At 39.6% G+C, this 23,803-nt stretch overlaps 1 protein-coding gene across 2 annotated transcripts in view; it reads left to right on the forward strand.

Annotated features, from left to right (window-relative positions):
• The first annotated feature begins 5,354 nt into the window (after positions 1–5,354).
• The window catches only part of Celf2 (CUGBP Elav-like family member 2), a 507,177-nt gene continuing 488,728 nt past the window's right edge, over positions 5,355–23,803 (forward strand). The window contains exon 1 of one of the 2 annotated variants that reach the window (XM_047520132.1): positions 5,355–5,432. In XM_047520132.1, coding sequence (XP_047376088.1) covers positions 5,398–5,432 — 35 coding nt within the window. In that variant the 5' untranslated portion in view covers positions 5,355–5,397. Of the gene's footprint in view, positions 5,433–7,188; positions 7,421–23,803 lie in introns of those variants that run through there. The other variant, XM_047520129.1, reaches the window with a different exon arrangement.

Here is a 23,803-nt window from a genome sequence, read left to right on the forward strand (position 1 = left end):
GAAGAAATGGGGGTTTTAAGGGAGAGATGAACCAATAAACAATGACCCTCCAGTGATCTAAGAATAAACCTGTGGTTTCTGCCCTCTGCCTTGATTTATGAATAGTTTCATGAAAACAGCTTATCAGAATCACAATTGCTCACTCCCTTATTTGTCCAGTTGAATTACATTTATGATTCCCAAAATGCCTATCTTCCTTTCAGATTGTCAATTATAAGGTGTTCCTTATATAATCGGCAGGGGTGTGACTGATGTCAGATCACCTGGATCCAAATCTGGCCTGTGCCTTTTCCTAACTATAGTAATCATTTATCCTCTCCGTTTTAGTTTCCTCATCTGTAAAACAAAGATTAAGATGGAGTCTACCTTATAGCTCTTAAAGGACCTAGTTCAATGTAGATCCTAAAACTGTTCTCTAAAAGTCTCTATAAATTGTTTGCTTATTGTTGCTGAATAATTTTCATTAAGGCCCCCCAAAGTGTGGAAAGTAAACCAGCACTGGTCTGTGGATTGATTGTTGCAGTTTACAACAATTAGAAATTAACAATTAGAGTTTGGAAATGCATAGCAAATTGGCAGAGTAATTTAATGACTGTTAATCTAATTTTCTTTTTAAAAATGGGTTTCATATTGTGTATGAATTAGCTTTCGTTGTTGTTGCTTGAGTAATTCAATTTTATTGTATTTCACAAAAGAATTGGTCTGCGACATATCGGAAATTTTTTTAAAAGGAAAAAAAAGGGAGGAAGTAATTACTCCTCCAGAGTGGGACGCACTGCCTGGCCTGGCAATCGAATGGAGAAATGCTTGGCATGCTGGATGAATCTTTTGGTTGCTAAATAAATACTTTATCCCATTATTCAATATTGTCCTTTGAGGTAGTTATCACCTGAATCAAATTAACAAGTAGTGCCTGTTTAGCTCTGTGTTCAGGTGAATCTGTTGCATTTATCTCCACTCAGGTCTGCTGGCGCTCTCTTCAGTGAGTAATGGAAGGCTCACCTTTTTCCTCTTGATGATTGAAGGACAGTCTTCCGTTAGGCAGTCCTCAGAGAGCTAACCCTGCTGGCGTTCCATTGACTGCAACATGGCCACTGGGTTTGGTTTTGCTCTAAAACTCAGATTTCCCTCTTAAAGCCAGTGAGGAGTTCTGTCTTTTGTGAAAAATCCAGAGAGATCTAAAGCTGCCATTTAAAGAAAAACAAAACAAAAAGATGGTCTGATCAACATTTCAGATTCTATTCCCAGGTCTTTGATATGGAGACTCTGAACAACCTCTCTTTCCTCTGGGCACTCCTGGTTCCTGTTGGTGTAAGATGTGAGTGCTAACAGAGGCAGGTTGAAAAATTAGAACATTACGTAGCTTTAAAAATCTCATCTGCCATGGCAGTACAGGAGTTAAATAATCTCTATTTTTTTTTTTTTTTTTTTTTCCCTACTGGAAGTACTGAATTTGGCCTGTGATTCCTTTGAATGGCATGAAAAACAGCCAGCTGGTTTGAACCTCCTCCTTCTCTTTCTTTCTCACTTTTAAAATATGCCTGGCAAAGACCCAACATTCCCATCCTCCAATTTTGCTCTGTTTTGCCCTCCTGTTCTGCTGACCGAGATTCCAAATGAGAAAAACATCCCTTCCCAATTGTTAAGAGGGTCTTAGTACCAGTGGAAATACACTGATCCGTATAATAACACATTGGGTCTTTCACTATACTTAGCAGGTTTTGAAGCTGTCTCTTTAGAGACTCTTTAGAATTTTTTTTACTTTATGAAGTGTCCCATAATAGCAATTCTCAGGTTATTGACGAAGCACCAAAACACATCTTTGTTCATAGGTTTTTCATTGTATCAGGTGTTGCACCGTGAGCAAAACACGAAAGCACTTGAAATTCCATTAAAGTTACATTCATTTATCTAAAAAAGAAAAAGAAAAAAGCCATCTTTGGAAGTTTGTCTCTATAGACATCATTAAAGTGAGGATATGTACAATACACATTTTATGTAACTGAAGATTAATGGCTAACTATTCAGGTACCGATTTCTTCTAGTGGGAGCTGTTGCTTGGTGCAAAAGCAAGAAAGCATTGCAGTTCTGTTAGCTGCCTTTAAAATATATATGACAAAAGTCTTGTGATGTTGCCCAGGCTGGCCTTGAACTCCTGGACTCAAGCCATCCTCCTGCCTTGGCCACCAAAATAGCTGAGAAAATGCACCAGGTAGCACACCTGACTTCACTCAGTATGAAATAAATATAATAAAAAGATGTTTCACATTTTACAAAATGTGAGCTTCAGTGTTCTCAACATATCAGTGTTTCCAACACTTAAAAAATGTACTTAAGTAGCCAATTTTAGGACAGGAAGACTGAGTGGAATTCCCCAATTTCTAGTATTTGAAGATATAAGCCTTAAATCATATCACTGCTTTGTTCAAAAAGCCACCTTATATTTAGTTTACAACCAACACAATAAAAAACCTTAAGGACAGATATGTGGATTTAGATGCTTTGTTAATAACATCAAGGATACCTTCACAGACCTCCATAAATGAAAAATAATGATCACAATGATGTTGGTATTTTCATTTAAAAATCAATCTAGCATAGGGTTGCCAGCTAATAAAAGCACAGGACACACAGTTAAAGTTGCATTTCAGATTAAAAGCAAATAAAAATTTTTAATATGTCTCATACAATATTTGGAGGCATACTTATTCCCTGATTCTCTGAGGTGCAACTTCTACTAAGTGTGCTGTGTTTTATCTGGTGACCCTGCCGGTCACAGTTGCCACACTGTGGTCTGCTATGAGAGGCATGTTAAACTGCATCCTATTTCCAGGGTCAAGAACAAGTGCAGGCATTTCTTAGCTCCTTCCATCTGCCAACTTTCAAACTTTGGCACATCAACAAGACCAGAAAAGCTTCTTTTACAGCAGCCGAATGCATTTCCAATTACTCATTTCACATTCTTAAAAGGAGAGAACTTACCCACTTGAGGAGAAAGTAAGAGCAGGCAACTCTGAAGAAAAGTCTGGGAGAAGAAAAATGGGATAGAATCTTTATCAGGAAGTAAGAGAATCAGAAACAAACAGGTTGAAGCAAACCTTCCTATAACAAATCGAACACCAAAAAGAAACAAAGAAAGAAAGAAAATGTAGAATAATCAGATACCTAGAAAGAAACTATAGTTTATCAGTAATGGAGATGAACTTAGAAAAAAAAATGGAAAAAGAAAATTTCATTTTTTTCCTTGCAAAATACTTTTTAAAAACTTCCTGCTACCAGGAACTTAGACATTTTGTGAAACAGAAACTTACAAAGACATCAGACTTATCTTTCTTAAGTCTTATGACCTAGTTAGTTTAACTTAGAGTTGATGGGAAACATTTTTTTCTTTCTTTATTTAGTTAAACCACGCTTTCTAGTGCTTCCCAGTCCTCTACTAACGCATATAATGAGTTTCTAATCTTGCTCCAAACGAGATCTTCCATAACTACATGAAAACCCACCAGGATACTATGGAACTAGGGTAAATGTTCTGCCTGCCCACTCTCCTTCTGTATCAGCATTACTCATGATGTCCTCTGCTGAGACCTGGTGGGCAATGCAGATTCCTGGGCTGCTGCTGTCATTTCCTAGATGAGACTCTGCATTTCCACTTGCTGTCACCATAACTCTAATCCCAACGTGTGGAAACCACAGGTTCACAGGAGTTTGTTTGGGGGGAGAGACAGATAGTAGGTTTCCTCTTTGCTTAGAATTGGGTTGTAGTACTGTTCCCCCCCCCACCTTTATTTTTTTAACTGAAGAAACCAAAGGCAGAAGGAGGGATGTTACAGAAATTTTAGTTATAGGGAGAATTATGAGATTTATTCCTGGTATTAGTAGACCAATCATGTACATTACTTTATGTGCAAAGAGTTCAACAGATAGGAAACACTCAGGAGAGCTGCTGTTGAAGAACCATTAAGAGCAACGACAAAATAATTTGATGTAAAAGGGTGAGTTTATGCAAATTGAGAAGACAAAGAAAATGAAACCTCACAACTCATTTAGTCACATAGAGGAAAATTACATTTTTTTGGTCCAAGTTTCTCAAGACTGAACTTATTTATTTTCTTTAATTTTCATAAGCAAAAAATTTCCTGTTGCCTTGCTGTGTTATAAACAGTTGGTTCAATTTCAAACAGGGCAACACTTTTCTTTTAGTAAGCACCCTCATCGTTGAAGATGAATTAATCATTCTGATGGCCTATTTCTTAGTAGAAAATGGATCCGTTTGGTATGAGTCATTGGAATCAGGAACAGAGTGCTTCAGGGAAACAGAAGAAGAAAACTTATAGTATACAAAAGTGTGGAGTTCATGTCCAGAGTATGCAAGAAGATGGTAGGATCTCGAAATTAAGAAAAAATAAAATTTCCAGCCTTTTAAGGGCTCAATACATCCTTTAAAAGATTATTCCTCTCCTTCGCCCACAAGTCATTTCAGAAAGTGAGTTTCAAATGGTGTCCTCTCAAAGTCCAGGGTTCTGTGGTGCCTTAGGAGTAAAAAGGAACTTCTGGGATGCTTCTTACCCATCCCTAACCGCCAGACTCCAATCCCAGTCCCAGGCAGAAGTGCTCTGTTTATATATTACCCTCTGCCAGAGGGAGAGAGTGTCCTGTAGTGATTGCTCAGGTGAGTTCCATAGGTATACCTGCTGAGTTAACCACCTGAAGCTCAGGTCAGTTGCTTACTGTCTCCATGCTGAAACGTCCTCTTTTACACTGACAAAATAAGAGTGCCGCTGGTCACTTACCTCAAAAACAAATTAGTTCTGGGGAGTGAATGAGTAAATGCAATTAAAAACTAGAACAATTGCTGTACACAGTAATGTTTTTCAGCTATTATCTGTTTCTTATATGATTTGCTGCAAGGTTTTATTTGAGGGAAAGATTCTACTTACTTCCTTTAAAAAGTTTTTGCAAATATTACTGCCCTAAAGGAGTATTTCATAATTTAGAAGGATCAGCTTGTCCCTTTGTCCTTTGGCCAAAAGCCAAGCCCCTCCCCCTTTCCCTCATTAACCCGGAACTCCAAGCTGAAGAACCCCCTTCCCTCCCTTTCCAAGTCCTGAGTCTCCCTGGTGTAGTGGATTAATGATAATGATGATGTCATTAGAGTTGCAAAAACTATTTCATTATAATCTTTTGTTTTCCTCTCACTAACTTTTAAAGGGAAAATATTTTATTAATTATCTGAGTCCTCAGAACCCTTTGGAGGTACACTCTATATAAAAGTTATTATTATCATCCACATTTGGTGAAGTACTTGGGGATTCGAAGTGTTATGTAAATGTTTACACATGATTGCTCTGTGGTCCAAGATTACAGTGGGACAGCAAAGACAACCCAGGAAGAAGCATGAAGCCCCAGAGAGGCAATGATTTTTGCACAAGGTATGAAACTCTCTTTTAATTTTAGCATAAAGATAGTGTCATTCTCAGTCATTCAGGAGGACAGATAAGATTGTAAAAGAGAAAGCAAGTCTAAACTGAGGGTCTGCTGGCTATTTTAAGTTCAGTGGGCTCTATGGAGAACAGGGTAGTAGGGAAGGGATTCAAATGCTATGCAAGGGAGTGACCGGAACTTCCTGGCAATAAGTTTCCAAAAGCAAAGAACCCAGATTCTCTTTTCTTGGTGAGTTCTACCTGAAGGCAAGAAAGTGGGATTCCCCATTAGTCCCTGCTGATGATCTTAAGTAGTACAGACATTACAAAACATTGGGTAACCATGTTCTCCATTCCATACACCTTCACCCTTCCTCCTGAGGGAAGTCTCCTGCTGGGGAAAGTGTGTCCTTATGGACCCATTACTTCCCCCACCCCACCCCAACTTCCCCCCCCCCCAGTACTAAGGGTAGAACCCAGGGCTTCACAGAAGCTAGGCAAGAGTTCTACCCCTGGCTACATTTCCAGCCTCCAAACTATCTTTTCAACAAAGAGAAAACAGGACCTCTCTCAGAGCCTTCAGCTGGTCTTTGTGGCTACTTTGTGGCTAGGTACAATAGTAATTGTTTTCTTTTAGTTGTTGCCTAAAGTTTCCTTCTACCAAAGACCAGTGAAGCTGCATTTCCATTTATGGTAATGATCTAAAATGTTCCTTTTAAAATAAATGTGAGAAAAAAGTGGAATTTGCCATGAAGAAAAAATGCCAAGGAAAGCTCGCGTGGCATGCATCTATAACAAAAATCTCGGTAGTCTGAGTGACCTGGCATGGAAACTGCACCAATAGATTCGAAGATTGTCTAATTCCTTGGATCCCAGGAGGACAGGAAGAAGAAGTTGGGTTACAGAGGGATTAACTAGAACCAGGACCCTCCAGGGGAAACGGAACCATGCTTAAGAGGCAGTGCTTATGAAAATTAGATATCAGCGTATCCACAAAGAACCCGCCAGGGTCCAGAGGGATGAGCGATGAACCGTGGACACCTTGAGAAAACAATACAGCTCCGGGTCCGTTTTAACATCTGTTATGCACAATTTAAGAGGATCACTGAAAGCATGTTTGGTTTTAAGTAAAGGACAAAAGGCACAAGTGGAAGGAGAAAGAAGCCCACATCTTCTTGTCATGTTTAGAAAGATTGTACATTTCCCCCTGCCTGTCATTTAAAAGCACAAGACAGAAAGGAGGGGACAAAAACACAGTAGGAAAATCTCTGCTGCAAATCACACAGTAAATTCTAGCTTGTTAGCAGCCCAGCTCCAAATTATTTTTTTAAAAAAAATAAAAAATAAATCCTAACAGAAATGTAGTTACAGCCTCCAAGGGAAGCTCTAAGCCCCGATGTCAGCGTCCCAGAACCTAAGCCGAGAAGAAAAGGAAGAGAGCCACCGAACCAGCCTCTGACAGGAATATGAAAGCAAAATTTCAGAGGCAGGAGAAACACCCCAAAGGGGGGAGAAGACTGCAGCTTGCAGTAATCTGTAAATGATTGCCGGTAAAGGCTGGAGGCTTCAGGCTTGATTTGTGTTTGTTCCGAAAGAAAGCCAAGGAGGACGGTGTTAATAAAGAGAGGTTTAACTCAGAGCTGTGCTTGGAATAAAGTGGGCTACAAAAAGGTCAAATTTGATCAGTTGGCGCAGATTACAGGGGCTTTAAAAGGTGGCGTGCGGAGCGGGAGCGGGGCTGGGAAGAAAGAGAGCGCAGGATTGATTCGGAGGGTGGAGAGAAGCCAGGGCGAGCGAGCGCTTATCAGTCCTGGAAGGAGGAAGCGCCGCGCCGGGCGCGGGGCGCCGCTCGCTCCGGCCAGAGCCCAGCGGCCGCCGCGTCCCCGTGGCCCCGGCCCGGCCCCCTCTCTGCTCTCCGGATCCGCCCGCGCCGCCTCTTAGACAATGGTCTCCCTAATCTCTGACTTGGATCCCCTGAGAGACTGGAAAGTTTTAAGGTAGGCCCGCGCGCGCTCTCCCGCTGTCTCAGTTCACTGCCAAGTTCCTGCCGCCCCCGCCAGGCGCAGCCCAGCGTCCGCGCGAGCCCCGCGGGGGGCTGAGTGGCAGGCACCTCCGCCGGGAGGGACGCGGTGTGGACACCCAGACAAAGTCCAGCAGACCGGGGGAGGCAGGGAATGCGCAGTCCTGAGCCTCCCTGGAGGAGGGGATGCAGATGCCTGGGTAATGCGCCACCCTGTTGTTCCCACCCTGGCTCACACGCAGGGGTCCTCCTATTTAATTTTTGGGGGGCAAGGGGCACTGAAGGGACAAGGTGGAATGTGGCACACTTTCTGGGATTTCAAGTAGAAAGATGGACTTGGTCCCAAAACCTTAGTAGGGCTCCTCCTGGAAGAGAGTTTGTGGAAATTTGGTTTCCTCCTGTGACCTCCCCGCTCACCCCAGCTCCCAGGCCTAATTTGGAAAAGATAGAGTAAACAAAGCAGTTGACCTTAAAATCGAAGAGTCGATTTCTCACCTATAGAGGTGAACTCTAACCTCTTCATCTCTTAGAGGCCCTAGAGCTTAGATCCCAGGAGCTCAAAGTGGTCAAGTTCATGTGTCATCCCACGTAAGTCTAATTGATGCTTCTGGTAGAATCCACAATGAATTGGTAGATTTGACTTAATTCTAACTGATATTTTTCAATGAAAGTATTTGGGGCAGTTTTTTTTTTTTTTTTTTAATATAAAAATGTTAACTTGAGGGATTTTGACTTAAAGTAGTTCTATACAATCTCATGTTTGGCCAAATACCTGTCCCCAAAAAATGGTGTCTTAAAAGGTAGACCAGAACCACAAGTAAGGAATACAAATGAACAGAAACAAGCGCATCACTGGGACCACCTTTTTCCTGGCATTTTTCTTGCATTAATTTACTAATTTCTTACTTCCCTTTTGTGAGTTCTGCCTTAGTGTTTGTCTAATTTTATTACTTTTTCAAGCAACATTTAGAAAAGGGCAAATAAAAGAACAAGGACCAATATTTTAATTTTTTTCTTTTTTAAATGCTCACATCTTGCTTTCCAGAACTTTCCGTGTACATATTTTGTACTCATGTAATACATGATTTTTATGACCTTTTTCCAATTAATGTATTTCTATGTTTCTTTCTATATTTCATAATTCTAATTTTAAGGACTAAAACACCATCATATTGTTTTACATTGTTTACTAAATTATCGTGTTTGTTGAAAATTTAGATCGTTTCCAATCCTTGGTTTGTACTACCAACACAATGAACATCTTTGCATCTATACCTTTTTATTTTCATTTAAAAATTCACAGGGTTTCTTAGTGAAAAGGCACAAACATTTTTATGGGTCTTTCAGTGATATTTCTGTTTGTATTTTTAGACTTTTCCTTTTAATGGAGCTATGGTAAAGTGCTTGTGCAAATCGTTCTGATGGCACAGCTATTAGAATAAGTTTTATTCTCTTTCTTTAACTGAATTACTAACCTATTTCTAAAATTGAAAGACATCTTAAGAGTGTTTTAAAAAAAAATTCTTTTTGAGTGATTAACTTAATATTATTGTACAAGCAGATAAGGAAAGCTCTGGCACTGGAAATGTGTTTCACCAAGCTTACAAATTTCGAAAACGTAGCCTTCCAAGAGTCTTTTTAGATAATGATCCCCAGTCTTAGCCTATTTTAAACTAGGTGATACTGTTGGCCTTCCCTTGTATGTGTGCCTGATATAAGTGAAATTTGTTTTATGGCTCCAATAAGTAAAGCTTCACAAACTTGGACTGGCGAGACCTGGGAAAGATAAACATTTTCACATGGGCTACTCTGAGCACACTAAGTTCCTTCTGTCCACACCTCCTCTGGGCAAGCATGATTCCATCAGCATTTTAACTGTGTGTAGTCCTTCCCCAAAGTAAGGACTTATAAAGGGGTAGAATTATTCACTGCATTTTAAATCCCTTAGTTATTTACAATCAGACATCCTTTGGACTAATTTTGGTTCATTGAGCTATTCAGTCACCAACAATAAGTCTCTGCCTATGATAGATAGGAGAAGCAAAGCTACAAGACAACTTATGAATGGGTAATCTATGAGCAGGGAGCGGTGTGTGCTAATACCACCCTGGGTTGTCTGTGATATGAGTTATGTCAATAAAATGCTTTAGAAATCTAGAGAAATAGCATGAGAGACTCCATGCTAGTGAAGAAAAAAGAACAGTTATGCTCTAACTGATGAAGAAATGAGTAGAATACTTGGCATACAAAGCATACTAAAAGGCGGAAAGGCTTTCAGCCCACATAACCTGGAACGTTTTCAGGTGTTTGGTCAGGAATGTGGCCTGGAGTTCTGCCAAACCTGTTGCTCCTGAGAAGTGATTACGCGACGTGATTTTTAAATCTGCTTATGCCACAACTTGGTGTTGCAGATAGGATCGGCTTGCCGGGTACACCTTCAGGTCACAGAGTTTTCTCAGGAGGAATATATTTGAAATCACTCTGTCCCACGTCCATTTAGTCACATGGAGAAATCAAAGGTAGGAATAGTGCTAGTGGCCATGTTTTAATTACTCTCTGTCTCAATGGACATAAAAGAGGTCTAATTGCCACCAAAAGACACACCAACAGTTCTCTACATTACGACTCCTCTTTTGGCCCTTGGGAAAGCACAAACACTAGAGCTTCACTCAAAGAAAAGAATCAAAAGAAGCTAAATCAGGAAAAAGAAAAGAAAAAAATATACAAAAAATATAGTAGACCCACGAGGTTAAGAATAAAACAAATAAACCTGACAGTTACGATTAGGACATGATTTAATGTTCGTAGACATGACTGGAGGGAATTAAAGTTGACGTGTAGCTAATTAATAGGGAGCAGGGCCCGAACACGTGGCCTTTCCTCCTCCAAAGCCTCGGGTCTTAAACACCCAAACCTAGTTTCGTGCTCCCATTTTAAGAAGAAATTGTGCATAGGAGACAAAGTGGCAAAATTCATTAGCAGTAAAGTCAATTCCCCTTCTCTTCCAACTTGTCCTCTGCCCTGGGGATTTGACTTCTATTCCCGTGACTTCTCTCATGATTTAAGACAGTCCAATCCACACCTCTCTTCAGAGCTTCCAGAACTTTCCTCAGCAGAGCCAATTGAATACAACACAGGTGTCCAAAGTTTACTAGGACACAAACTCTATCTATGAAGTCCCCTAGGACCTTGTTCTTTTCCAGCTCTACCAGGTTCAAGGATAACACCACTATCCAGCCAGGGACTCAAATGAGAAGATAGGCTTCCCCAGTCCTTTATTTTCCCACTTAATTTATATTGATGCGATTGCCAACCCCCATGGATCTCCACTCTTCTGGAACTTCCATTGCTGACATCTAAGTTTGTCCATTCCCCCCACACCCACCCAGACTGGCCTCCCTGCTTCACAAGGAATGAAAACATTTAAAGCCATGGACGAGGTCATGTGACTTTCCTACTTAGACCCTTCTTCTTTATTCTTAGAACAAAAGCCAGTATCCTCATCCTATCCCTATCTGACCTGACCCTTGTCCCCCTCTCCAGCTGGTTCTCTTCCCTCTTCACCACAGCTCATGTTGCTCCAGCCACACACACACAGCCAAGCTGATTTTGGCTTTGTCTACAAGAGCTCCTCCCTCCCCCTGCCTGGAAATCTTTCCTTAGCTGTTGGCAGGGCAGCTTGCTGCTTGTCACTCAAGTCTTGGCTCAGCTGTCATCTCCTCTGTGAGGCCTACTCTGACCTCCCACTTCACAGTCATCCACAAGTCCCTCCTTAGCTTGCCATATTAGGAGATAGGTTGAACTCTAGGGAAATGTCCAACATTCTACTCTTTTTGACTTATAAAAATGTCAGTGCCATATGGTTCAACCAGTACTCTCACAGCATCGCCAAAACCCTGCCATCTCCACATGTATCTGTTTACTGACTCTCTCTGCCCCATTAGAATGCATGATTCGTGTATTTAACTGGTGCAAACCCCGTGTATTTCTTGGCACATCCCAATGAATAAATGAAGAATTCATGAATGAATGAAGTGGTCACCATTTGTCCTTCATCTGACGGTACACTCCATAAGGCCAAGAGGTGGTGTGTATTTTGTTCACAAACTAACTGGAGAAGTGCTTCTCTGCTTTTAATGAGTTAATTAATAAATTAATGACTCCCAAATCCCAAAGTGCTATTTCTATCTTCAGTTTCTTATTTCTATGCCAGTGGGCAAAGTGTCTGATTTAGTAACATGGAAAATTTAAAAATTCTCACTGAGAATCTAATATGCATCTTAATTCCAGTGGAATTCTTTCTTTCTAGAAAAGAGAATGAGTTAAGACAAACGTTATCAAATTTCTTCCATAAAAGGCCAGGTAGCAAATAGTTCAGGTTTTGTTGACTGTATAATTTCTGCCACAGCTACTCACCTCTGCCATAATGGTATACAAGCAGCCCTTGACAAAATGTAAACAAGATAGTGTGACTGTGAGCCAATAAAACTTTATTTACAAAAAACAGACAGTAGGCTGGATGTGGCCCGTGGACGACAGTCTCCCTCTCATCTGTTTTCAAGACTAAAGGTGTGGCCAACAAGAAAATAGAAGTGACGTTGACAGATAGTCAGAGAGATATTTTCAAGTCTCATTTGACTAAGTGAATATAATAAACTCGCCTCATTATTAGAAAAAAGATTAAAAGGAGCTTCAGTATTATTTCAAAGGTCAGAATGCTTGAAGTCATGAGCACTCGATCTCACAGAGATGATTATAGTCTGCAGAAAATTGAAGGTTTACCACATCCCTTGAATGTTTGGATGAGCCTTAAAGCTATAACAAAACACACTTTTGCCTGTTCTCTTACTGAGTGTGTGAGAAAATCCCATTAATGAGAACAACACATGTTGATGGAAAAAATAGCCCAGACTCTGACATATTTTAAGTCACAGCTTGGCCTCGTTCCTCTCTCTTTCATTGCTTTCTTTCGCTCATTTAGGATACATTTCCCTTTCACATGCCTGACAAACAGCCTAAGATGAATTTCAAATTTATGCAGGAGAGCATGCTGTGTATTTTTGAACTCATGCCATGTGTAGATACGTTTTGATTCATGTTACATGACATCCTGAAGATGCACAGAGTGGGAGAGGTTGCGTGGAATCCACTGCTGGTATCCACTGAGGGTAGGCTAGCCATCTGAAGATCAGGATTTAGTCTCCTTAGAGGATAATGCAGAAGAATTATTAATACTTGCTGTGTGCCAGGCTCCGTACTAAGAACTTCACATGTAACATCTCCATTTCTCCATGCAGCCGCTCTATGGAATAGGTAGTGGTGTTATCACTCATTTAGAGGAAAGTGATATTTGGACAGGCTCAGTAACTTTCCCTGACACACACACAGAGAGCAGGCAAGCTACAGTGTAAACTTGGGTCTTCCTGTGCTGAGCCAAAGTACTAAAACTGATGCCATATGCTGTGCTGACCTAGTGGTACCTTACCTTGACGTGTTGATAAATTTGACAAAGTTCGTTACCTTTGCTACATCTCAAATAGGAAATATTTGCATCACATAATTCTTCCTTTTCCCTTGGGAATATATGAAGCAGCAACTCAGTTACTACTGGATACTTTAAAAAAAAAAAAAAACTTTTCAGAGCAGAGGAAAAAAAGGCTATGAAAACAGCAGACATTAAGGAACATTGTGTAGGTGTGCTGAATTACCCGTTTGTGAAAGTGAATTCAAGACCTGGGCTTTTCAAATATTTCATTATATTCAAAACTAATCTATTGCATTTTTTGCACAACCTGATTAATGTAGCATGTGTCACAACTAATAAGGACAGATGTTATTATGAGATCATATAAATATTAAAGTAGAATATCCAGTTTTATATAGGTTGGACTATTAACTTCCATTGTGTTTTCATCTCATTCTAGCATTTAAAAAACAAAAACAAACCCCCCCAAAAAAGAAAAGAAAGAACTGAGTTTTATTACTCCATTGGTTCAAATAATAAATTTTAAAAATTCACTTGACATTTTTTTTTTCCATCCTTGATGGATCTTCCCTAGTAGACTGAACCAGCAATGTATTAAGAAAAAACAATCAGCAAATCTAAATCATTTGAAATCTCTGTTAGGAGAACCATTAAGAGAAAACACCTCAAAAAATCCAATAAGGTTTCCCCAAGATCAGAGACCAGAGTGAAGGCATTTTCCCAAAATAGAGGAGAATCACATGTGACTTTTATTCCACCGTTTCTGATGTCAAAAGATAAACAAATCCAGACACTGTTTAAAGTAGTAGGGACAGATTTTAATTGGAAATCTACTACTGCAGTAGGGAAGAGTGTCTATCATATCCTGAAATTCACTTTGATACGTACAGAGGTGACTGGGGATTTTAAAAGGAGAATTGGGTGGGGGAGCAGGGGCTCAGTAGTCAGGGCAGTAGAAAATTACAAAGGCTTGGTCAGTCTAAGTGCTGATTGGGCCAGCTGCCTCTGGGAGCTGGTAGGAGCCTTTTCTCCCTGAAAGGCTAGGAGTCAGGGACCCTGTTCTTCCTGAGCATTACATTTTAAGGGAAGGGTCATTTCCAGATCTGGAGAAAGACACTCCTGAATTAAAGGAGATACATATGCATCTCAGAGGGACGGAGGCAGAACACAGAACTGTAAGTCCTTTGTAGTCAGTGTTCTAAGAAAGGGTGGTCAGGGTCCTATGGTCAGATGTTGGCTGGAACATGCAGCAAATTACTATCATATAAATAAGAATGCTCAATAATAATTTCCAAATTGGGGGAGATCAGGTAGAGATAAAAAGATAAATGTCTTTCTGGGCTCAGTGGCTCATACCAGTAATCTTAGCTACTCTGGAGTTGAGGCACAAGTTCACACAAGTCTAACCTTGGCAACTTGGCAGGACCCTGCCTCAAAATAAAAGATAAAAAGAGTTAGGGATATATGTAGCTCAGTAGTAAAGCATCCTTAGGTTCAATCCCCACTACAAGGGAAGGGGGAGATAAATGTTCAATTTTTTTTTTTTTTTTTTTACAGAAGTTTGATTTATTAGATTGTTATGGGTCAAAGATAGCTTAAGAAGAAAACAAAAGAGGTTTACTTATACCCACAAGATAGAATATCAAGGAACCAGCAATATTCCAAACAAAAGCTATAAAGCAATTCTAATCCTCCTTTGTCAGTTTCGTCAGTGCAAAGTGCTTAATTTTGTTCTACTTAATGTTGGGTTAGCAGTTTTATAATCCTGTCTGCTTCTCTACGTTTCTGGATATTTTGACTCAGTTTAGCAGGGTGATCTCAGAATTTTAAGCAATGTCATTAGAAGTTGTACCCCAGAGTATCTGGTATGCGGTTCCCTGAGATAGTCCCCTTTGTTATTGTTTTGTTTGTTTTGTTAAATGGAATCTAATATTGCCTGGGCTGGCCTCAAACTCCTGGGCTCAGGCAATCCTCCTGCCTCAGACTCCTGTGAAGCTGGACCTATAGGTGTATGTTGTCATGACAGGTTCCTGGGGAGCCACCATGCCCCAGACCAAGGGAGACAACCCATTTTTCTTGAAGACAAAGCAGTTAGGATTGAACTTTTTGCAGTAGTTTTCAAGAAAGCAACAGAGTAAAGCAATAACTGAGAATAACAAAAACTTAAAATAGCCTTGGTTGAAGATCTATTGAGAGTCCATTCTAAAAATAACAAAGTTGACTTTGTAGTTTAGCTCAATGGCAGAGCACTTGCCTAGCAGGTACAAAGCCCTGAGTTCAGTCCCTAGTAGCACACCCACACAAAATAACACAATTGACAAGGTAATTTGGTTGTGTCTATGATGTATGACATTTTAAAATAATAACTGGAATTATGACTTATAACATTACACTGTTGTTGTCTCATATCAATTTGGGGATATATCCTGGACAGCAAGGGAATCAACAGATTTCTGGCAACTTTATGTAATTTTTGAAATAAAACATTTACTTATACAAATATAGCCTAGAAAAGGTTAAACCTCTCTTATTAGATAGTGCTTTTCATGCACTCAACCAATCAGGTAAGTTCAATTATTTTAACATCTTTTTTTTTTTTCCAAGATGAAGGAATAAATCCTTTGAGATTGTCCAGACATCCTCTGGGAAATAACAAAGTCAGTTCAACATCAGGAAGACTTCATTGAACATTTGATTTGGTGATGGCAAAGTTGTCAAAAATGTCAAAAGGTTTAAACGCTTGACTAAATAGGGTCACAGGTCACTGAAACAATACTTAGCTACCTATTTAACCAAAATGACAGTAAAAGAGTGCAAAAATAAGTATATGAAGTAAGATGCTTGTTTTTTAAAAAAAGAAAAAAACAAAACAAAACAAAAACCTTAGTATTTTGAAAGACTTGGTTGGTTCTTCTACATAATCAAGGACCTGGGAAAGACAATGGGAAGCACAGGAACTGTTTGTTTGTTTGTTGTTTGTTTGTTTTCTAGTACTGGGGATTGGACCACCAGGCTATACCTTCAGCCTTTTTTACTTTTTATTTTGAGACAGGGTCTCCCTGAGTTGTGGAGGCTAGCCTCAAACTTATGATCCTCCTGCCTCCATCTCACACATTGCTGGGATTATAGGCATGTGCCAATGCACCTGGCTCCAGAAACTATTTTGATAAGACACAGGATATCTGTTTTCTAAATGGATTACCAAACAGGTAAAGAAAAAACTTTCATAGTTGCTCATTAGGAAATGACCACTACCATGCTGGGACCTTGATCTCACACTTCCAGCTTCAAGAACTTTTGAGATATAATTATCTATTTAAGCTACCCAGTCTGTGGCACTTTGGTATGGTAATTTGAACAAATTAATTCAACACGCAACATAAAAAAAATTCCTTTCCTCAAACTTCCTATGACTTTCCATGTCCACTGAGGTTTTGCCCTACACTCTCTCCCGTTCAGAGAAAAAGTCATTTTGAAGACTTGAAGACAACATGACACTTTTCTCTTAAACCAAAACACATCCTACCTTCCTTACGTACCTTTCATTCAAGGTTGCTTTCCCTAGTTCTTTATTACTTCTAAAAGTTTTATTTACATATATTGATTATTATTTTTAATCCTTGGTAATGTTTATCTTCCAGGGAAAACTAAGAAGTGAACAATTGTGAACTGTAACATACCAGTAGTCTTTAGCAGATTAGTAAATTATATAACTCTACCATTTCATAATCTCTATAGGTATACTCTTTTTCATAACATTTTTTTTATTAATTTTTTTTTTTGTAAACAAATGGGATAGATACATATTGTTTCTCTGTACGTGGCGTAAAGGCATACCATTTGTGTAATCATAAATTTACATAGGGTAATGTTGTTTGATTCATTCTGTTATTTTTTCCCCTTCCCCCCCCCCACCCCTTCCACCCCTCTTTTCCCTCTATACAGTCCTTCCTTCCTCCATTCTTGCCCCCCTCCCTAACCCTAACTCTAACCCTAACATTAACCCCTCCCACCCCCCATTATGTGTCATCATCCACTTACTAGCGATATCATTCGTCCATTGGTTTTTTGAGATTGGCTTATCTCACTTAGCATGATATTCTCCAGTTTCATCCATTTGCCTGCAAATGCCATAATTTTATCATTCTTTATGGCTGAGTAATATTCCATTGTATATATATATACCACAGTTTCTTTATCCATTCATCAATTGAAGGACATCTAGGTTGGTTCCACAATCTGGCTATTGTGAACTGAGCAGCTATGAACATTGATGTGGCTGTATCTCTGTAATATGCTGATTTTAAGTCCTTTGGGTATAGGCCAAGGAGTGGGATAGCTGGGTCAAATGGTGGTTCCATTCCAACTTTTCTAAGGAGTCTCCACACTGCTTTCCAGAGTGGCTGCACTAATTTGCAGCCCCACCAGCAATGTAAGAGTGTACCTTTCTCCCCACATCCTCTCCAACACCTGTTGTTGCTTGTATTCTTGATACTCGCCATTCTAATTGGGGTGAGATGGAATCTTAGGGTGTTTTTGATTTGCATTTCTCTTATTACTAGAGATGTTGAACATTTTTCCATATGTTTGTTGATTGCTTGTATATCTTCTTCTGTGAAGTGTCTATTCATTTCCTTAGCCTATTTGTCAATTGGATTATTTACATTCTTGGTGTAGAGTTTCATAACATTTTTTATTATGGCAAGAAGAACACATTTATTAAAAGGACTAAATATCTCTAGAAGTTCCACACCTTATAAAAATAAAAAGCCAAAAGTATATAAACTTAATCCCATGATCAATAATGAATGTTTCCGCACTTGACCTTATTTAGAAATTATGTAAATATTCACTGAACATCTATTGTTTTACTTAATAATACATAGCACTTAATAACACCAAGTTTGCAAGATTTTAGAAGCTGTTTCTAGGTAGATGTATTTTAAAACAAAACTATTATTGAAATAGTTTGTCCAAATGATTTAATCTGATTCAAATCAAACATCACTTTTATAATCTTAAACATCTAGTTGCTATAATATTAGTTTATTTAGTAAACCAAGGAAAATAAAAATGTGTACTTTAGTTTATCTAAAGTTGACATCTCTGAAAACATACCTGTTTTACTAAATCAACACTATCAAGCTAGTTTTATTTACCAAATGTTTACTCAAATTACATAAAGCTCAAAAACTTTTGAGTTGTTTTCTTTATTTCTGAGAGTTCTAGGTAAACTTTGTTTATATACGTATTTATTTCTCTCTAAGCCAATGAGGTTAGAACTCCTTTGAGAGATTTGATAAATTAATCTTGGAATTTCATCTGGAAGTAGGGAAATATAAATATGTATATAAAAACATGCATAAATAATACATAAACAAGACCAACTCAAGTAGAGCTTTTATGGTTTTTGTTTTTAAATTTTAGCCATGAGCCAGTCATAAGTACAATAATACAAGACAATATTTTCTCTAATAGTTGGTATTTATCTTTATTCCAGTTTCTATGTATATCCAAACTGTGTTTCTGGAAAATAAGCCACTTAGAGTTGACCTGCTGAATAAGAAGGTGAAAGTTTCATACCCATATTTGCAGAGGAAAACTTAAGATTATTTTTGCTCAGAGAGAAAATCTTACAGAGGTTATGGGCTCATAATGTGTGCTTACATTTTTAGCCTAGGTAGTTGCTTTAGGGGGTCCCTAAATTTCTTGAGGTCCTTGAGTTCCCAGTGACTGTAGTTAAGGGTCTGGGTGGGAATGGATGAGGTGGGAGATTGAAGGAAACTACCCAAGGGTGCAGGCAAGATGGGCATAAAGAATGGAGGAATGGGCAGAGGTGATGGGAAGGAAGGAAGAGACTTGAGTCAGTGTGAGGATCTTCTCAAGTTTCCCAAAGAAACCATCGCGGTTCCCAATGAGCCTTAGTATTAACTTAGAGCCACAGTGGTGGACCATATTGCCAGCAGGCACACAGAGAGGGGGTGTCAGTTGACTGGCAAGTTCCTGTGGAATCAGCAAAACCACATAGAACAGACAGGTAAAAAAAAAAAAAAATAATGATCCCAGCCCAGGAGTCAGGGAGTGAATCCCCACTTGAAATAAGTATCCAGGAAGGAAAAGTTTCAACCCAGGAGGTACCTTTTAGAAGCAGCATGGGACTCTAATCCAGCTTCAGAGAGTACACTCAGAATCTTAAGAATAAAAATCTGTCCTCATGCTGCTTCAACGGATGTTTGGATCAGAAGTCAGATTCACCACTGGAGACTCAGAGGCGCAAGCTGACCAAGGTCTCCGTGTGTGCTGAAGGTCCAGTTGTCATATCAAGGGTCTGAAGGTGCCAGATCCAGGTCTGAGACACTGTGCCAGATGACTGTCAGAGATAAAGAAAGCCAGACACTGGTTAAAGTAGTAGGGACAGATTTTAATCAGCAACCTACTGTTGCTGTAGGGGAGAGTGCCTAGCATACCCTGAAATCTGCTTTGATATGTGCAGAAGTGACTGGGGGTTTTAAAAGGAGAATTGGGTAGGGGAGCAGGGGCTCAGTAGTCAGGGCAGTAAAAAATTACAAAGGCTTGGTCAGTCTAAGTGCTGATTGGGCCAGCTGCCTCTGGGAGCTGGTAGGAGCCTTTTCTCCCTGAAAGGCTGGGAGTCAGGGGCCCTGTTCTTCCTGAGCATTACATTTTAAGGGAAGGGTCATTTCCAGATCTGGAGAAAGACACTCCTGAATTAAAGGAGATACATATGCATCTCAGAGGGACAGAGGCAGAACACAGAATTGTAAGTCCTTTGTAGTCAATGTTCTAAGAAAGGGTGGTCAGGGGCCTATAGTCAGGTATTGGCTGGAACACACAGTAAATTCTTCTGGCAGCCTTGAGCTTTCTCAAGCAGGCAGTTTAAGAGGGACTGGGGTCATCCTAGAGATGTGGTCTTGAGCGTAGAAACTGTTAGTATTTGTTCAGGTATTTTAATGGGAGGTAAGGGAGTAGACAAAAATTATTTGTGTTGAGTCTGTTTTTCTGTTTTGCTTTGCTTTTGTGTTTTTAATAGACCAAGTTTGAGAGGCCTGGTTGAGAAAAGGCCTCGGAGGAGCCTGGCTAGAGTTTGGTCAAAGAGTGATTTTTGTCAGAGAACAGAAAGCATAGTGTGCCGCTTCTCTCCCCTGTCTTCCCAGACATGTATTTAGGCTGAAAGTCCCAGGATGCAAGAATCCCATCTGCAGAGTATTGCAAGGAGCAGAGTCTGTGTGGAGGCTTCTGTCTGTTCTCACACAGAACCACTGTGCTTGTCTCCTCTCTCGATTTTCATGCAAAAGAGTTAGAAGGGAGCCCAGAGATCAACTACTCATTCTCCTTCAAGTCTATGGAAAAAAAAAAAAAAAATCTCTACTCCCCAAACACTGTATTATTTATGAGGACAGGAACTCTATCTTAGTTTCCCACTATGTTCCCAACATTACCTGGGCCTGGTGTGTGTTTGTTTTTGGGTTTTTTTTTTGTTTGTTTTAAGACAGGGTCTCGATAAGTTGCTTAGGGCCTCACTTTATTTCTGAGACTAGCTTTGAACCTGCGATCCTCCTGCCACAGCCTCCCAAGCTCCTGGGATTACAAGAGTGAGCCACCACACCTGGCTCATGGGCTGGTTTTCCATAAAAACTTATCACTAAGCCCCACTTCCCACCCACCCACCCAGCCCAATCAGAGGCAAAATTTTCTTCCTCTGAACACCCCTAAGGCTGAGTCTAAAGCCTAATCCTCAAATGTAGAAGCATATATTCTATTTGGTACTATATATACATGTATGTATTATATATACATATGTAATATGTATATACACACATATAGCATTAGTATTGTATACATATATGTAAGTATATTTATCTTAGTTACATTAATGGGCTGTAAACTCCTGGATGATGGATAGGGCCCATGTCTAATTCATTCTCCCATCCACCTGCATCCTTTGTATCATGGAGACCATATTTTGCTGAGCAAGTATGTGAAGGGACACCCACACATTCCTCATTGCTAACATGAGAAATTGAACCAGATTGTAACTAAGGCATAAAATTCTGTGATCAATGTAGGATAGAACAGAGAAGCACCTTCCCACCGGATGGTGAATCCCACCTCTGAGTGATACTGTGAATCCATTTCTTACACTGTCGAGTTCTTCTCGCAGCAAAGCAATTCTCTTTATATTGATCCTCATTTTCTTTCAAGGCTCTTTTATTCCCAATCCTTCTGTAGAGCTGATGGACTAAACTACAAATCTGTTTTCAGATGTTCTGTCTCTGAACTGAAGCCTTAATGTAAATCAGCTGTTCTAGAGATGAGCCGTGCTGACACGTACCGACATTAGCGATCAGATGACTTGTCCTGTGGGGACGAATATTGCAATCAATCCAGGTTGCAGGTGTTCGGTTAACCATGGTGATAGAACTCCATTTTGTTTTTTCATTGTGCTAGTTTTTCATTCTTATAGAGACACAAATGTCTAAGCCAGAAAGAATTGCTAGAGGCCTGTGGAAATAGCGCTTTTATGTATTTTATCATGTTTCCTGGTGGGTAAAGTGAAAGATTTTGTGAACTGGAAAAGTGTTGTCTTCGTTTAAGTTTGTGATTTACAAAAAAGTATGCTTTTTCTAAGCCTTTGAACTTGACATTCCTTACCACCATTATTATGGTCATTATTGGGCATGATGTACTTTATTGAGTTTATTGAGTCCAAAGCTGGACTGCCCTTCCTTTTTTCTCCGTTAAGGCACATGTATTTGAAAGGTTTGTCTAATCTGAACTCTTGAGTGTAACTTTTTCAGATAACTCTGTTTAGATCGTCACTGGCTTCATTAGACATTTGCCAACACTTGGTTATCCTTCTACAAGAAGATATAGTTTAACTATTGGTAATTTTTAATTTTATTTACTTACCTCGTCCCTTGGATAATAGATTAATCTCCATGAAAGCAGAAACCCTGCCCCCACTGGATGGCCCAGTATGGTGGATACTTTTAATCATATAATTAAGGCAGTTCTTTCATATGCAACTGGAGCATGATATTGGCTGCAATTAAATGGCACTGTGCTCAGGGAACCCATACATCTTCCATGTATTTACAGTGCAGCTAGGAATGGAAGGACCACAATGGGATCCTTCAGTTTCTCAGCTTGGGATTCAAAGAACAATTATTCAGGACTTTCCAGGGGACCTGGATTATTTTATGATACCTAGCCCACCTCTGTAATGAAGGTTCTTGCCAAATGTGAAGACACAGTGGCTTGAAAGAAATAGTGACAAGTTGAACCAAAGCAATAGTTTATAATAGATTTCACTTTGACTCAAAACCCCAATCTAATGAGTTGTACCAGCCTTTATGAAACATCTAATTTTTTTTTTTTTATCTAAACCCAGATAGTCCTAAATAACTTCAGACCATGAAGTTATTCTCTCCATTCTAAATACTATAAAGGGAAGAATCAGTGAAAACCTGGTCTATTAGGAGTGTTTTAGCTTCAGGTAACTAGATACTGACTATGTCAGGTTTGTTTTACAATGTTTTAAACCAAGAATCAGGAAACACTGAAGTCACCCATGAGTAAATATGTTTGGCTTTGCTGGCAACCATACAGTCTCTGTTACTGTTACAATCCTCCCTTGGTATCCACAGGAGACTGGCTCTTAGACCTTTCTCAGATACCAAATCTTCAGTAGGATAAAGGCAGCTTCAATATGGCTTTTTAAAAATCTTCCTTTGGAAGGTCTTAATTTTATTTTATTTTTATCTGTAAAAAAAAAAAAAAAAAAAAAAAACACACAGTAGTTTTTTTTTGGGGGGGAGGTGTGCACCCTTAGAAGTGGTTAAGCAGAACACCCTTCCCCAGCTCTTCCCTTGAAGACAGCATTCCCATTCCATCCTCTCTTCCCAGACCTTAGAAACATCTTTTAAACAGAAGTCCTTGAATAATCCTATATAAAAGTAAATGCAGTGCTCAAATCATTACATTAAATGAGGTAGTATTTACATATAAGCTGCATACATCCTTTTGCATATTTTAAATCTTAAGTTACTTATGGTTTTAGTTAGCTTTTCCTTGCTGTGACCAAAATAACCAACAAGAACAGAAGGAAAAGTTTCAGAAGTCTCAGTCCATAGATAACTGACTCCATTCCTCTGGGCCCAAGATAATGCAGCACGTCCTAGCAGAAGGGCCCAGCAGAGGAAAGTTGCTCCATTTATTTATGGCCAGCTCAAGAAGGGGGCGAGGGGGTGCAGTAGGGAATTACTTCAGGGAAGATGCACCCTTCCAGGGCAGGCCTCCAGTGACCCATCTCCTCCAGCCACACCCCACCTACCTGCAGTTACCATTTAACCAGGATGGACTCATTGGCTCACAAGTCTCACCATCTGCATCTAATCACTTCACTTCTGAATATTCTGTGTTCACAGGAGCTTTTGGGGGATACCTCATATCCAAACCGTAACACTTAAAATACCTACTGCAGTGTACATGTTAGGTAAATAGTTGTTTTCCTATATTGTTTAGGGAATAATGACAAGAAAAAACAGTCTACACTTGCTCAGTACAGACAGACATCATTTTCTTTTCTGAATATTTTCAATCCATGTTGGTTGACTCCATGCATACAGAACCCTTAGCTATGAAGGGCCAACTGTACTCAACTCTGCTATTTTAGTACAAAAACAGTCAGAGACAATATGTAATGAGTGACCCTGGCTGTGTGCCAATAAAAAACCATTTATAAAAATAGGCAGTGGGCTGAACTTGGCCCTTGGGCCATCCTTTGCTGACCCCTAGGGTAGATGATGGGCCACATATGCTCTACTGAGTTTTAGACTTTTCAGATCTGAGGCAGCC

Source organism: Sciurus carolinensis, chromosome 12, assembly GCF_902686445.1.
Source record: "Sciurus carolinensis chromosome 12, mSciCar1.2, whole genome shotgun sequence".
Classification (NCBI taxonomy): Eukaryota; Metazoa; Chordata; class Mammalia; order Rodentia; family Sciuridae; genus Sciurus; species Sciurus carolinensis.